The following is a 13,992-nucleotide window of genomic DNA, read 5'->3' as shown; positions in this document are numbered from 1 at the left end:
TCAAGGTGTCATAACAAAGACATCTCAAACAATGTCATATTTGCATTAAAAATGTCATAATTGAGCGAATGACACTTAATGACAGTTGTCACAAAACATGCATAAAACTTCCTTCATATTCATAACATGTGTCATGTCATGATTATGAAGGTGTCATGTTAGTCTTATGCACACCCCTTCAAGTAAAGTGTTACCTATGAACTGTTCAAAACAACTGCTATTAGTGATCAACAAAAAAATTTCTTCAACTGAACAGACTCAAACATTCCCTCTTTTTCCCCCTTACAATTATTCTACAATAATGTGTCTTTAAATATATTTGTTTATTACTATAATTCTTATATTCTAATTACTACAATTAGTTAATAATCGTACAATTAAATCCCTCTGCGCCAGCTTTGGTACTATTCTGCTTGTGTTTTTTTCCTAATCAAAATTGCTCTGGCCTCTTAAAATTATAAAAGTAATGCAAAAGTGCATTCGTTATTTTAAGACGATGAAAATGCCGCCAACAACATCAGCTGGATCTCATCAACTGATCTAAAAGCAGCTCAACTAGCCTAAAAACTAGTCCTCAATCATACCTAGATGGAGATTGCACTGATGTGGCGACCGTTGGCATAGCAGTGGCTGTCAGCATCTTGGTTGCTCGTGTAACAGCATGTGTGAGGGTCGGGCCGCCCAGCGCAGAGCTAGCAGCCTGTGTGTGATATAAAGATGAGTTTTATCACAATCATCATCACAAGAGAAGGGGGGGGGGGGGGGGGGTGTCATTTCACACTATAACACTCACTTCCAATCTCTTATAACAGTCAGCAATGAATTTCTTATGTAGAGATACCGAGTCCTGTAAAAAAATACACAAAGAAAAGGTTTATTAACAGAGAATTATGGAGAAACTATGTCTACTGGAATGGCATGATTAATGAAAAATCAGGGTTTGACTGCTGACCTTCTTCATTTTGGGGTTAAGGTTTATGTAGCTGTAGGTAATGATGAGCTGTATGGCTTCATTTGCGATGTCCTCGTCTGGAGATTCCATTGCGATTCTCCAGATGAAGTCCATCCCAGCCAGATCCAATCGCTCCACACACTGAGAGAATTAATCATATTTATATTTTGTTTGTTTTTGCCAGTCTAGACATTAATGCTGGATTTCCCCATCAATTCTACTGAGAACAAGCCAGGAATCTCATACCAGTTGTGTTCCCTGACGTTTGAGACGGTGGTCGCTGAGGTTCACATTCTCAAAGAAGGTCTTGAAGAGGTTAAACCCTGTAAGACATTGATGAAACCCTCAGAAAACTCATACACTCCAAGTACCACTTCATGCCACTCCACCCCATGGTGCTAATGAGGTCATTTTTTTCTGCGAGGGCAGATTTAGCACAGTAACCACAGTGGTTTCCTGCAGATGTACAGGATGCAATACCTCAAAATGCTATACTTGCTTAATGTTGAATTACTGTGGTTTTCAGTGGAAGTGGGGAGTGAACTCTGTGGTTGAACTCTTACCATTCATAGTGATCTCATAAGGTTCCAGCTTGAGGATCTTCTCTTTAAAGAGCTGCTGTTGAACGTCACTCTCTAGATCATGCTGTCCCTTAGTGAACCATTCGAAACACATCTACAATAGGGAGACGGACATCATCAAAACTACCACATAGCTTGTTAAAAAGCAACAACAATTTCTACACTACAGAACTGAAAAGCCATTAAATACTTTAACGTTAGCATAAATAAGACCCTGTTTACACCTGGTATTAAGATGCGATTTGGGATTTAAACTTTGTCGGCTGAAGACCCAAGTTTGGTTTGAAGATGAAAAACCTACAAGCACAATGTTTCTCTCACCATTCCTGTTTTCTAACACGCACATACATAGTCTTGTGGCTATCAGAGCAGAAACGAAAGCTGCTGCTCTCTGTGTATTTCCATTGTCTCTGATACGTTCAAATGTAAGTTGCGCGAGCTAATTTCGGCATTAGATTAGATAAATTTACCCTCTCATAGCAGTCCCCTCGAAGAAATCAGGACAGAAGTGGTTGAAAGTGGACTAAAGAGACTAAAACACCAGGTATAAACGGGAATGTGTCTCTCTCGTCTACTTGTGATCCAATCGACCAAAACGCATCTTAATACCAGGTGTAAACAGGGCCTAAGTTACTAAAAACAATGGCATTTAGCCTTCAACCCAAAGTATGTGGCTCTTGCCGCTTTTCTTTTCAAGCACCCACATACAAGTTGTATAAATGGCATGATTAAATTTTTTTTTTAAAGGCCAAAACCAAGCCAAACTAAAAAAAACACACAAAAAAACAAACAAACAAACAACAAAACAAAATACCAACACCACCACACCTCTCGATCCAGCTCGCACACATCCATGCCGGACACCAAGCATTCCCAGATCTCTTTGGCTCTATTCCAGACCAGGTACAGACTGGCCTCTTGCAGGAAGAACGCGAGGAACTTCAAGTGAGCCTCCAAATACTGGAATAATGTGAAAAATAAATAAACAAATGATAACATCAGGAGGTCAAAACCCCACTTCTCTTCTGTATTCTTTTTAAATGTGAGGCATAACATGAGTCACCTCTGTAGTCTAGAAAAATATATTTTTGTCCTGTGCTAATTCTTCATTCACATAACAATATGACTCATCTGTGAACCAGAGAAATTACTAGACTCTATACACTGTATAATATATATTTATTTTGTCAATTATTTTATCTATTACATACATCATTCTAATATGCTGATTTGGTGCTCAAGAAACATTTATAAATATTATTTTTGTTGATAACAGTTGTGCTGCTTAATATTTTTGTGGAAACCATGATACATTTTTTCGGGATTATTTGTAAATAGTCATTTGTCATGTGATAAAGAGTCTCTGATAAAAATTTTTGATCAATTAAATGCATCCTTGCTGAATAAATGTATTAATTTCTTTTAAAAACAAAAAACAAACACTTTTGAATGGTATTGTACCAAAAATGTAATGGCTCATTGTACTTTTAAAATAATAAAATTGCACTTCATCATATTAATTGGAAATCAGATTTTTCCCACCTTAGTAATCATTATTGGCAAATTCTATACTTGATGTAATATAAACAACAAGTTCTTTATATGACTAAAAGAAAATGGACATGTGACAGCGTACCTCCTGATAGGTGTACCGCCCATCAACCAGTGTGGACCCAGAGAGACCATTGGATCCAGCGACGGACACGGCCAAGCGATGACATGACACCAGAGAGCCTGTGATCAGCTTCACTATCTCAAAGTTCTTCTTCAGGTCTTGGATTATACTCTGATAGAGAAAAAACAAAAAAAAGTTTATAGCTTACGTAGCAGCATGGGTAAAAAAATGAAAACAAAAAGAACAGGCCAGATGGTCCTTCTGGATGCTGTCTGCACCTACCTTGTCTTGTTTCTGGTAGGTCTGTTTGATAAAAGACCGGGTAATCTCGTGAAGTTGCCGCAAAGCTGGAACCACCCACACTGTCTGAGGGTTAGTCTGCTGAGATGACTACAATACAAGCACAAACACACAGATATTAAACACAATGACATCGACCATAACACACACGGTGCATTCATTGAATACAACAATCTCCATCTGGGTCAATGACGTATAAATGTGTACTTTCCTATGGTTTAATAAAGCTTTTATATAATTTTCATTTCAATATAATGACTCTTATTAGTCATGTGGTGTAAACAAAGTAAAATAAAATATTAAAATAAGGTTTTTTTTTTTAATCCTCTCCTATGGTCATTTTGAGCCAGATTTTTAAACTGAGTGTTTATTTGAGTGCACAAAAAAAGCACAAAAAAGTTGTGACTAGATTCTAAGAGTTTTTGTGGTTGTAAAAAAAAAGGACTTAATCCTCTCCTCGGGTCAATTTGACCCGTCATAAGAAATGAATGGAAAATACAATAAAAAGGGATTTCTTAAGTAAACAAAAAGAATCAAAATCTGGCACAATATAGAACATCCCCAAATAATATTCAGGTATATTTCAAAAAGATCTTTTTTTTTTTTACAAATTTCATGAACTATTCATTCTTGGAGTCATACCGCATGACATTTTAAAACCTGAACTAACTTCGTCTTGTCATAAAATGGTCAAATTATCTGATATTTTAAGAGACTTCTTGACATGGAGTCATGAGGTTTTGCAGGGGTCCTCTCACATCAATTTCTGTTTTATGTTTGTTTTCCCCTGCATGTTTGGCTTCTTTTAATGAGGCTTTTTTCTTAATATACAATTGTAACTCCAGAATTTTTTTGACTTTATGCCCCCCAAAAATGTCAAACAAATTTTGATTAAGAAAGAGGCACATTCAAGTTATTACACATGTGAATCTTTTATTTTTATTATTTATTATTAAATGAATAAATAGAACAAAGATATTAGACCCACGTCATTGACCCCTCTATTACCTCAGGCTTTGGTTAGAGTCACTGATTTCCAAACGTTTCAAATGGTCCAAAAACAGATTAAAGCCAATAGTCAACAAGTCATTAGTTAACATTTGGATTTGAAGGTCAAACCCCTACAGGTGCCCTTTGTAAATCACACACATCTTTACAGTACTTCCACGTGAATCAAGTGGCAATCATCAGTTTGCAAATCAAATTCTGTTCATGTGAGATTCAGGCTGAGTTATGATTGGTCAGTGTTAAACTAAAGGGGTGGGTCTTATCTTACTTTAGCCAATGAGCTCGGTTTCTTCTTGCCCCAGGAGCCAGTAAGAAAAGAGACCTGTGACTCGCTGGGAGACTTTGAATCCTCCTGTATTTGCATCTAAAGAGATAAACTTCAGTTGTATTCAGTGAGTGCCACTAAAGAGTTTATGCGGCAGACGCTGCACCCAAATCACACCAGAGGCTGAAGCGCAGAGATTGAGCAAAGTGAATGCCTGTGTGTGTGTGTGTGTGTGTGTTAGGGGTGAGATGAGGCAAGCTGAAACTAGAGTGCCAAAAATATACATCTAGCACTAGAGACAGAATAACACCTTTAACACTCCAAGGATCAGCTCTTAAAATAGCCCACTGCACAGATTCTAGCCTGAAAGAGAAGCCAGGAAGCTCAAAAATGTGTGTCATTGCATTTCTGTGTGTTTACGGTTCGTAACCTTCCGAATATGGATTTTTAGAAAGGAGCACAAAGCAGATGGAGGAGTACAGAAGATTTGTGTGAGAGTGAGATACTCTCACTCCAATTCAGACCACCAGAAGCAAGCCAGACAGTGACTTTCCATAATGACAGAAAAACTAAATAATAATCTAGCAGTCGCATCATAAATAAAAAATCAAAAAAATCATCAGATTCCTATTAGTTGATTAACTAAAACACTGATGTTGACGTGTGCAACAGACGTAAGAGTCTAGGCCATTATTGGAATTTTGAGAATTATGGAATCAGCTCACCTTCTTGATGTCCTCGATGCATTTGATGATGTAGTTCTTCTTGATGGCTTCTTTGACGGCGTATGCGTCGCTGAGGATGGTCAGGTGTTCTTCCAGGGCCTGCTGCACTAGACTGGTAGGTAAGGTGGGGAGATGCGCCAACTCCCACAATACCTCCAACACCTGACACAAGCCACAAAAAAACACACAGATACTGTTCATTTTTTGTCACGCTCCGAAGTCACTTATGTCCACCAAGGCTGCAATTATTTGATAAAAAATTCGGTGACATTGTGAAATAATATTACAATTTAAAAATAACTTGTTTTCTATTTGAATGCAAAATGTAAAATGTCATTATTCCTGTGATGGCAAAGCTGAATTTTCAGCATCATTACTCCATTCTTCAGTCACATGATCCTTCAGAAATCACTCTAATATGCTGATTTGATGCTCAAGGAACATTTCTTATTATTACCAATGTTGAAAACAGTTGCGCCGCTTAATTTTTGCGTGGAAACGTGATACATTTATTCAGGATTGTTTGATTAATAGTAAAAAAACAGCATTTATTTGAAACAGAATTTTTGTAACAGTATTTATAAAAGTATTAATTTCTTTTCAAAAAAATCAGACTTACAATGTTTGAACGGTAGTGTAGGTGGTAGCATATTAAATGATAAGTAGAATATTAAAATCTATTGTCAAAAAAAAACTTTAACCAGACCACATTCAAGTGAAAAAAGTGCAAGGTGCGCAAAAATGTTTTTGGGTTTAACGCTTCATCAGTGCCATGTGTTTCCAAGCATACACCTGCGCTCATTTACAAGCTTATTACCATAATCATTATAATACACCGGACACTGATTTTACCACTATAATAGGTAAAAGGAAATACAACAATACATATACATTATAACTATACCCATAATCTATTCAAACCTTTAAAAATTCAAAAAAGCATGCCATAAATATTCACATAATAGATAGACATATACACTACCGTTCAAAAGTTTGGGGTCAGTGAGAATTTTAATTTTATTTTTTGGAGGAAAGAAATCAATACTTTTATTTATCAAGGACAGTAAAGACATTTATAATGTTACAAAAGATTCTATTTCAAACAAATGCTGTTCTTTTGAACTTCCTATTCATCAAAGAATCCAAAAAAAAAAAAAAAAAAACTGTACAACTGACAGACCAACAACTGTTTCAACATTGATAATAATAATAAATGTTTCTTGAGCATCAAATCCTCATATTATACTGATTTGTGAAGGATCATTTGACACTGAAGACACTGACACTGGTGATGCTGAAAATTCAGCTTTGATCACAGGAATAAATTACACTTTACTATATATTCACACAGAAAACAGCTGATTTACACTGGAATAATATTTAATACTATAACTGATTTTTGTTGTATTTTTAATCAAATAAGCGCAGCCATGGTTAGCAGAAGAGAATTCTTTTAAAAGTATTTAAAATTGTACCGACCCCAAACTTTTGAACGGTAGTGTATATATATATTAGTGCTGTCAAACGATTAAAATATTTAATCGCGATTAATCGCATTAATGTCATAGTTAACTCGCGATTAATCGCATTAATGTCATAGTTAACTCGCGATTAATCGCATTTAATCGCACATTTTTATCTATTCTAAATGTCTCTTGATTTCTTTTTGTCCCATTATTTTTTTCTCATTTTAATGCTCTTATCAACATGGAAAAGTGGATCGGCTTGCTTTGTGCAAATGTTTTTTATTGAAAACAATATTGGCATATACTGTTCAATTTCACACTAAAACATTCTCACTTGGAGCAAATAATCTCTCACACAATGTAACACTGTCCATCAATAAAAGGGTGAAATAAATACTGACGAGGTCCTGATATTGACGAGGGGGCGGAGAATTCGCATCAGCTGTGTGTGTGTGTGTGTGTGTGTGTGTGTGCTGGCCATCATCAAGTGGTATTCAGACTGGACGTGCTGCGATGATGATAGCTCAGTTCACAACGACAAAACACACAGATCACTTTGGTCTTGTCAATGGAACCATTTGGCAACTTTTTAAAAGTAAACTTTCCATTCAGAATCTTATTGGCATCCATTGGCATCCATAAAAATTAACGCCGTTAAAATGGGTTTGCGTTAACGCCGTTAATAACGCGTTTAACTGACAGTCCTAATATATATATATATATATATATATATATATACATACATACATACATATATATATCATACAATTCTTATCAGTAATATCATTTATCTAATATAATATTCAGGCAGTTTGGGTTTAAAAAACAGTGAATAGAATATTTAAATATTATATGTAGTATTTTAATATTTTTATTATTGTATTGAGGTATTTCTTCCTTGTGCAGTATTTTGTTACTGTACATTTTATATTTATATTCCTACATTTTATGATTTAAAATGTAAATAAATGATGTTAATGTTAATTTTAATGTTAAACTGTAAATCCCTGCAGTGCAATAATAAGAAACTTTCACTAGCTTCAACAATTCTACTTCAATCACAGCCGTGCAGCTTATCAACAGCTAGGCCGGTTCTAAGCTCAACTTTCAGGTGAGGGACAGAAATACACACGCAGTTTAATTCTGACGACACACACCTTTCCTGTGGTTGCCTCGGAGCGAGCCTCCCTGCCAATCCGTCCAATCAGACTCAGAAGCTTCTGTCTCACGCGGTCACTCTCCACCTCCCAGCTCTGAAAAACACACAGGGTAAAGTCAGAAACACAGTTTAAAAATATGAAAGAGTCCAAAGGAAGATGGACAAGACCTTCTGTATGAGGACGAAGAGGTGGCTGAGCTGGTCAAAGTTGAACTTGACTGCAGCAGCGGCGATGATGGTGTGGATGTTCTCTATCACAGTGGAGGACTGACCAGCCTGGACACAAAACAGGATTCATCAACTTTTTCCTCATATATAACCAAACCACATAAACTTAAATTTAACAGTTTTGGCCCTTAATTAGCACGTCGACGGCGTTTTGGGCGAGCACACAAGTTCAGAACAGATTTACTCGAGGGCCGACCTCGATCATGCGCCACCGTTAAAACGCAGCAGAAAATATGTTTCTGTTAACAACCACAGATATCAAAACAAACAGCGCTGACGTTGAAACCAGGAGACACATTGTGCCATGAACGAACTAGTTATAGAAGGCTTTTCAGTCCACAAATCACCAACATTCACCAGGGGTTTAATGTAGTGTAGCAACCATGATTGTGGCAGAAATAGTCGAATGTTTTTACATTATTAATTTCAGGGTTTGTACAACCTGTTGAGATTGAAATTCAATCACTTTTCAAGGACTTTCAAGTGTGTCACACGTTTTCCGGCACTTCAAAGCTCTTAAAATTATCTAATTTAAATCTTATTTTTATTGTGATGACCAAAAACATTATTTGTTCATCCTTTAAAGATTGTCCCCATTTATAAAACTAAAAGTTTCAAGACTAAGAGCGTCAACACTTGGTGGCAAACAAACACTTTTATTTAAAAATAAAAAGATATGAAATTACCACTATAACCAATAGATGGCGGCAGCAGAGGCTTATTGTCTTTTTAGCCATTTCCAGTCCCTAATATAAATATATTTTTTCCACACATTTGACTTTTGAATTTATATTTAGACATTATGAAATCACTATTATAAAATTATCAAGAAAACAATTTTTGTTTTGTAAAAATTGGTCTTTGAGTGGTACTGTTGTTAAAAAAGGTTAATTTTATCTGCACCTCAACTTAAGTACAGTGCTTTACTGTCAAATGTGCATTTCCAAGAAATAAACACATTATATTATTAGTAACTGCACTTAGTACATCAAGTTAAACTAAATGATGCAGTCCTTGTGTTATGAATTAATCTCAAGATTGTTCACAGCTTCATTTCCATCCTGAAAATCAATAGGAAAGCAGATAAAAGCCAATTGAAATGCTCTCCATTCATTTAGTTCTTATTCAAAAAGAAATTTTAGAGCATTCTGTGGAGAATATTTCTGAGAATCAATGTCAGAAGTTCATGCAGCTTTGAGGGAGCACAGAGTTGATGAATATCTATAAAAATTACCTGTATTTTCCATATTTTGGAGAGTTCATCTAATGAGAGCTTACTGCCCAACAGCTCAATGATTCCCTTTATTCTGTCACAGTACTGGGCTTGGTCAATGTTTCCTACAGCACAGAAAGAGAGAGAGAGAGAGACATTGAAATAATTTACTTATTTTATTCATTCTTAAAATGTTAAAAATTAACTTTAACTTCAAAAACAAAAACATTTTACATTGCACTCAATTTTTTTTTAAACTAGCTCCATTATAACCCCACAGATGTAAAAACCCCTTAAAGTTATTTATCTGTAAATAATAAAAAATAAACATATTTTTGTTTTACCCTCAACTTTACAATCAGTACATCAAGTTTTTTTTACAGAGCAACCCAAGGACCACACATAAGCATTGAAAAAGAAAATGACAAGCAAAATGGAAATAAAACACACTAAAAAACATCACATTCCTTGTACAGTTGAAAAAACTGATGGTTTCGGTCATTCCACAAAAAAAAAGAACATATACTGAGGACATTTTAGAACGATAAGCAAAAGAGACAGAGAATCAGGGCGAGAGAACAAGTGAAAGAAAAAGTTGGCTAAGAGGCATAGAAAAATGAAAGTAAAACAAAAGAAAATGAAAGGAAGAATGCAAAGAGAAAGTTAAACCAAATAAAGGCATTAAAGTAGCAAAAGAGAAAGTGAGGGAAGAAAAAAAAGAGTGTCATAAGAAATGCAAACAGAACAAAAAGAGAAAAGACAATGAGGCAGTGTTAAATAAAGACCATTGAATAAAGAGATGATGACACAAATGAGTGGGTGAGGTGAAAAGACTTCAGGCACAAAGCAACAGTTTGAGATTCTGGCTTCTGAACACTTTAACAGTTGCTTAGTGTGAGCATCCATACACAAGGCACGTCATAGAGCCGTATTTAAGGGACTGTATTGCATGCTTTTGTAGTATTATATACTGTAGCAATCACTTATGAAATTCTTTCACCAAACACAGTGATAATTACAATATTAGATGTGCATTTTCCACCTTCTCTTTGATATGTTTTAAACAGGCTGTACCCTTAAGATATTAATATGTTAATGTCCTCCATGTGATTGGCTAACCTCGTTGCACATCAGATAAGTGGCTACATCTCTACAAAATAACTGAATATCAAATAAGCATAAATACGTTTGGAATGCTAAATTATGTCTACATTGTAGACTAAATTCAGGGTTATTTTTAGCATCATTAAAATACCATTATAGTTTTGTAAATATTTTGAATTAGCTTTTATATTTTCTGTTTTCACTTTTGTAATTTTTATTAGTTTAAAATCTATATTGCATTTATATTTTTTTTTTTATAAAAGTCTATATTGCATTTATTAATTTTCAGTTATTAGTTTTAGCTATTCTAGTACTTCAACAAACTAAGAGAAAATGAGGAATGTTGCCAAACCAACTAGCTAAAAATAGAATTAAAAGTTTTTTTTAATATTTTATTTCAGTAAATGTTTATTTTATTTCAAGTAACACATTTTTTATGGGTTTAGTTTTAGATAATGATAATAACCCTGACTAAATTTTTTCTCTCAAAGAAAACAGGGTTTTTCTTGGAGTTTTATTATTTCCCCTGTGTGGTAAAACATCATGAAACCAAAGATGAACAGGCCCAATATGGGTTTGATATGAGCTTAACTGTTAATATGTTAAACTGGATCAGGGAACTTCTTACCTTCCAAAGCTATTGAGAGGACAGAGTTTTCTACAAGCCAATCCAGGAGTCGGTCTGTGTCAATGGCGTTCTTCACAGTCTTGGATACTGTGCTTTCCTCAATGAGTTTGGTGACCTATCAGAGCACAGAGCCGTCAACATGAGGGAAGAACTCCGGCGTGAACTTTAAGCACTAATATGTAGAAAAGAATTTGAACCTCTTTGAGGGAGTTCATTTTGGCACTGAAGTGGGGCGTCTTGAGCATTCGGAGTAGGATGTCCAACCGAAGGTCATCCACGACGTTTACCAGCTCCCGCTGGAAACGCATGCAGAGTAGCTTAATAGCTGACAAGAGCTCTGGAATACTCACCAAACGCTTTAGAGAGAAAGAGACGAACACATAAAAAGAGAGAAACAACAAGAGGGAGTCAAAGTTGACCATTACAGAAATTTTAAATGGGATGATAATTTTAATAGATTTAATACAACCTGAGAATACAGCAAAACCAGTGCGAATAAGCAACATAACATTTTTCAAATAATTATTCACAACACTATTGCTTTCAACTTTTGTTGCCCATCTGTCATTGGTCAGTCAAGCAGATAGTCCCTCCCAAACTCACGACATTGGCCGTTGTAACTATCTATTTAGCCACAAGAGCTACATTTTTGTGGGGGGTAAACTCATAAAATATAATTAAACTAAATAAAATACAAAAAATTCAGCTTTAAAGGGGGCATCAGATGCCCATTTTCCACAAGTTGGTATGATTCTTTAGGGTCTTCATGTAAAGTTTGTAACATACTTTGGTTAAAATTCCTCAATGGTTGTGTAAAACAACACCCTTTTTACCTCCTCAAAAACAGCTCTGTTCACAGCGACCCGTTTCGGTGCATGTCTCTTTAAATGATAATGAGCAACTGCTGACCCCACCCCTCACTTCCATGGGGCATGTCGACACAAGACACGTAAAGTGATGCTTTGGCGGACAGTATACAAATGGCTAAGGGCGGAAATATGCTAATACGGGACAGTTCGTCAGCGGTCGTGAGCGGAGCATGAGCAATATGACATCATATTGCTCAGAAAATCCAAACGGCTTGATTATTAAGAGTGTTTAAGCTTTTTGAAGATTTAAAAAAAAAAAAAAGGAGTGAATGGATTTTTTTCTTTGTATGGTGGTTGTTTCCACACACATTATGCAAACACCATATAAAAATGAATTTTGCATCCGATGACCCCTTTAAAGCAGTGAAAATCTCACACTACTGCACACCAAAGTGAACAAAGCATCAGTTTCTCACCTTGTCTTTCAGGTCTTTCTCCTCCAGGTTCTGCACGTAGGTTATCATCTTATGGATGACTGGGTCCAGCATGGGCTACAAAATGCGAAAAACCCAACCACTTTAAGGTAAAGGTCACATGACAGTGTCCTTGATATTTCTCTGATAATTGTCCATTGTTCTAAAACATGTTTATTCAAATTTATACTCTGATTCAATATCACTATCAAAACTACATTATTAACAGTAAGGTTCAACTATACTTGATAGGAAAGTATGGAATAATGTACAGTCAGCCGTCTATCTATCTATCTATCTATCTATCTATCTATCTATCTATCTATCTATCTATCTATCTATCTATCTATCTATCTATCAGATTAGATGCATTTATGACAGGACCTTTTTCTTTTTTTGGTGTCTTAAAAAACAGCAAAAGATGTTTTACAAAGTAACTATTTAAACTACAAAGATTATTTAATTGGCAAAACTAGCTTATCTAAATTAAAAACTTAAACTAGTCTAACTAGATAAAAAATACCTAGATAAACCAAACTGACTTGACCACGGAACTTCTGACCAATCAGAATCAAGTATTCCAGGGATCCGTGTAACAAAGTGAGAACAGATCAGTTGTGGAAACACTCACCTGCACCAGGCTGGAGTTGAGGTATTCTGCACACACACCGAGCGGCTGAACCAGGGCTGATACACACTGAGGAAACACACACACGTATATTTTACTCTGAATATTACCACAAAAACAAATCAGTAATGAAGCATCAAATACATATTTTTTTCACCTGCTAAAAGCAAAATGTGTCTCTAAGCTGGAGACATGACAACAAGGGCTGAGAAAACTCTTAAAGGGATAGTTAAAAAAAAAAAAAAATAGCCATCATTTATTCACCTTCATGTTGTTCCAAATCTGTATGACACTTTCGCCAGTGGCATAAAAACAAAATCTCTGCAGATCAACTTTCGTTGTATGGAAAAGAGCCATGAGAAGATTCTTTAAAATGTCAGCTTTAAGGCCCTTGCACACTGAGTCCGAAATTTTCGTATGTGTTTTTTCGTATTCGTGATTCGGTGACTCTGATTTGTCAAAACACCATTCAAACACCATTCAAACTGCTTGTTATGGGTCCGAAAAACGCAGAAAATCGAACCCGATCCGATTTTTTTTATGACGGACGAAAGTTTCGGAGGCAGTGTGCAAGCGTGATTGACATAATGTGAGGTCGTATTTATTTTTTAACGTGCGAAAATTTCGGACGAGGATTTCGGACTCAGTGTGCAAGGGCCTTTAGAATGACATGAGGGTGAGCAAATTATGACACAATTTCCAATATTAGGTGAAGTATCCCTTTTAAGCAGAGATCTTCAATACTGCTCCTGGAGGGCCACTGTCCTGCAGAGTTTAGTTCAACCCTAAAATAACACACCTGAATCAGTTCATCAAGCTCTTCAGGATTGAAGACCTC

The 13,992-nt window shown here is 35.7% G+C and overlaps 1 protein-coding gene across 4 annotated transcripts in view; it reads right to left on the bottom strand.

Moving 5' to 3' along the window:
* Positions 1-13,992, bottom strand: part of usp24 (ubiquitin specific peptidase 24) — a 71,635-nt gene that overhangs the window by 37,427 nt on the left and 20,216 nt on the right. For 2 of the 4 annotated variants that reach the window (XM_056262795.1, XM_056262796.1), the window contains exons 8-24: positions 13,158-13,223; positions 12,530-12,604; positions 11,442-11,600; positions 11,245-11,359; positions 9,534-9,637; positions 8,240-8,347; positions 8,070-8,165; positions 5,447-5,608; positions 4,725-4,820; positions 3,431-3,538; positions 3,170-3,319; positions 2,362-2,493; positions 1,516-1,627; positions 1,199-1,275; positions 953-1,093; positions 794-847; positions 585-700 (exon numbers count right to left, since the gene is read on the bottom strand). In XM_056262795.1, the coding sequence (XP_056118770.1) occupies positions 585-700; positions 794-847; positions 953-1,093; positions 1,199-1,275; positions 1,516-1,627; positions 2,362-2,493; positions 3,170-3,319; positions 3,431-3,538; positions 4,725-4,820; positions 5,447-5,608; positions 8,070-8,165; positions 8,240-8,347; positions 9,534-9,637; positions 11,245-11,359; positions 11,442-11,600; positions 12,530-12,604; positions 13,158-13,223 (1,871 nt within the window). The remainder of the gene's footprint in view (positions 1-584; positions 701-793; positions 848-952; positions 1,094-1,198; positions 1,276-1,515; positions 1,628-2,361; positions 2,494-3,169; positions 3,320-3,430; positions 3,539-4,724; positions 4,821-5,446; positions 5,609-8,069; positions 8,166-8,239; positions 8,348-9,533; positions 9,638-11,244; positions 11,360-11,441; positions 11,601-12,529; positions 12,605-13,157; positions 13,224-13,992) is intronic. The other 2 variants (XM_056262797.1, XM_056262798.1) reach the window with 1 other exon arrangement.

The sequence above is a fragment of the Rhinichthys klamathensis genome, unplaced genomic scaffold (assembly GCF_029890125.1).
Source record: "Rhinichthys klamathensis goyatoka isolate OS25496 unplaced genomic scaffold, OSU_Roscu_1.1 h1tg000196l_1, whole genome shotgun sequence".
In the NCBI taxonomy this organism is placed as follows: domain Eukaryota; kingdom Metazoa; phylum Chordata; class Actinopteri; order Cypriniformes; family Leuciscidae; genus Rhinichthys; species Rhinichthys klamathensis.
The sequence above is the reverse complement of the archived record's forward strand: the minus strand, read 5'-3'. Positions and strand labels throughout refer to the sequence as shown.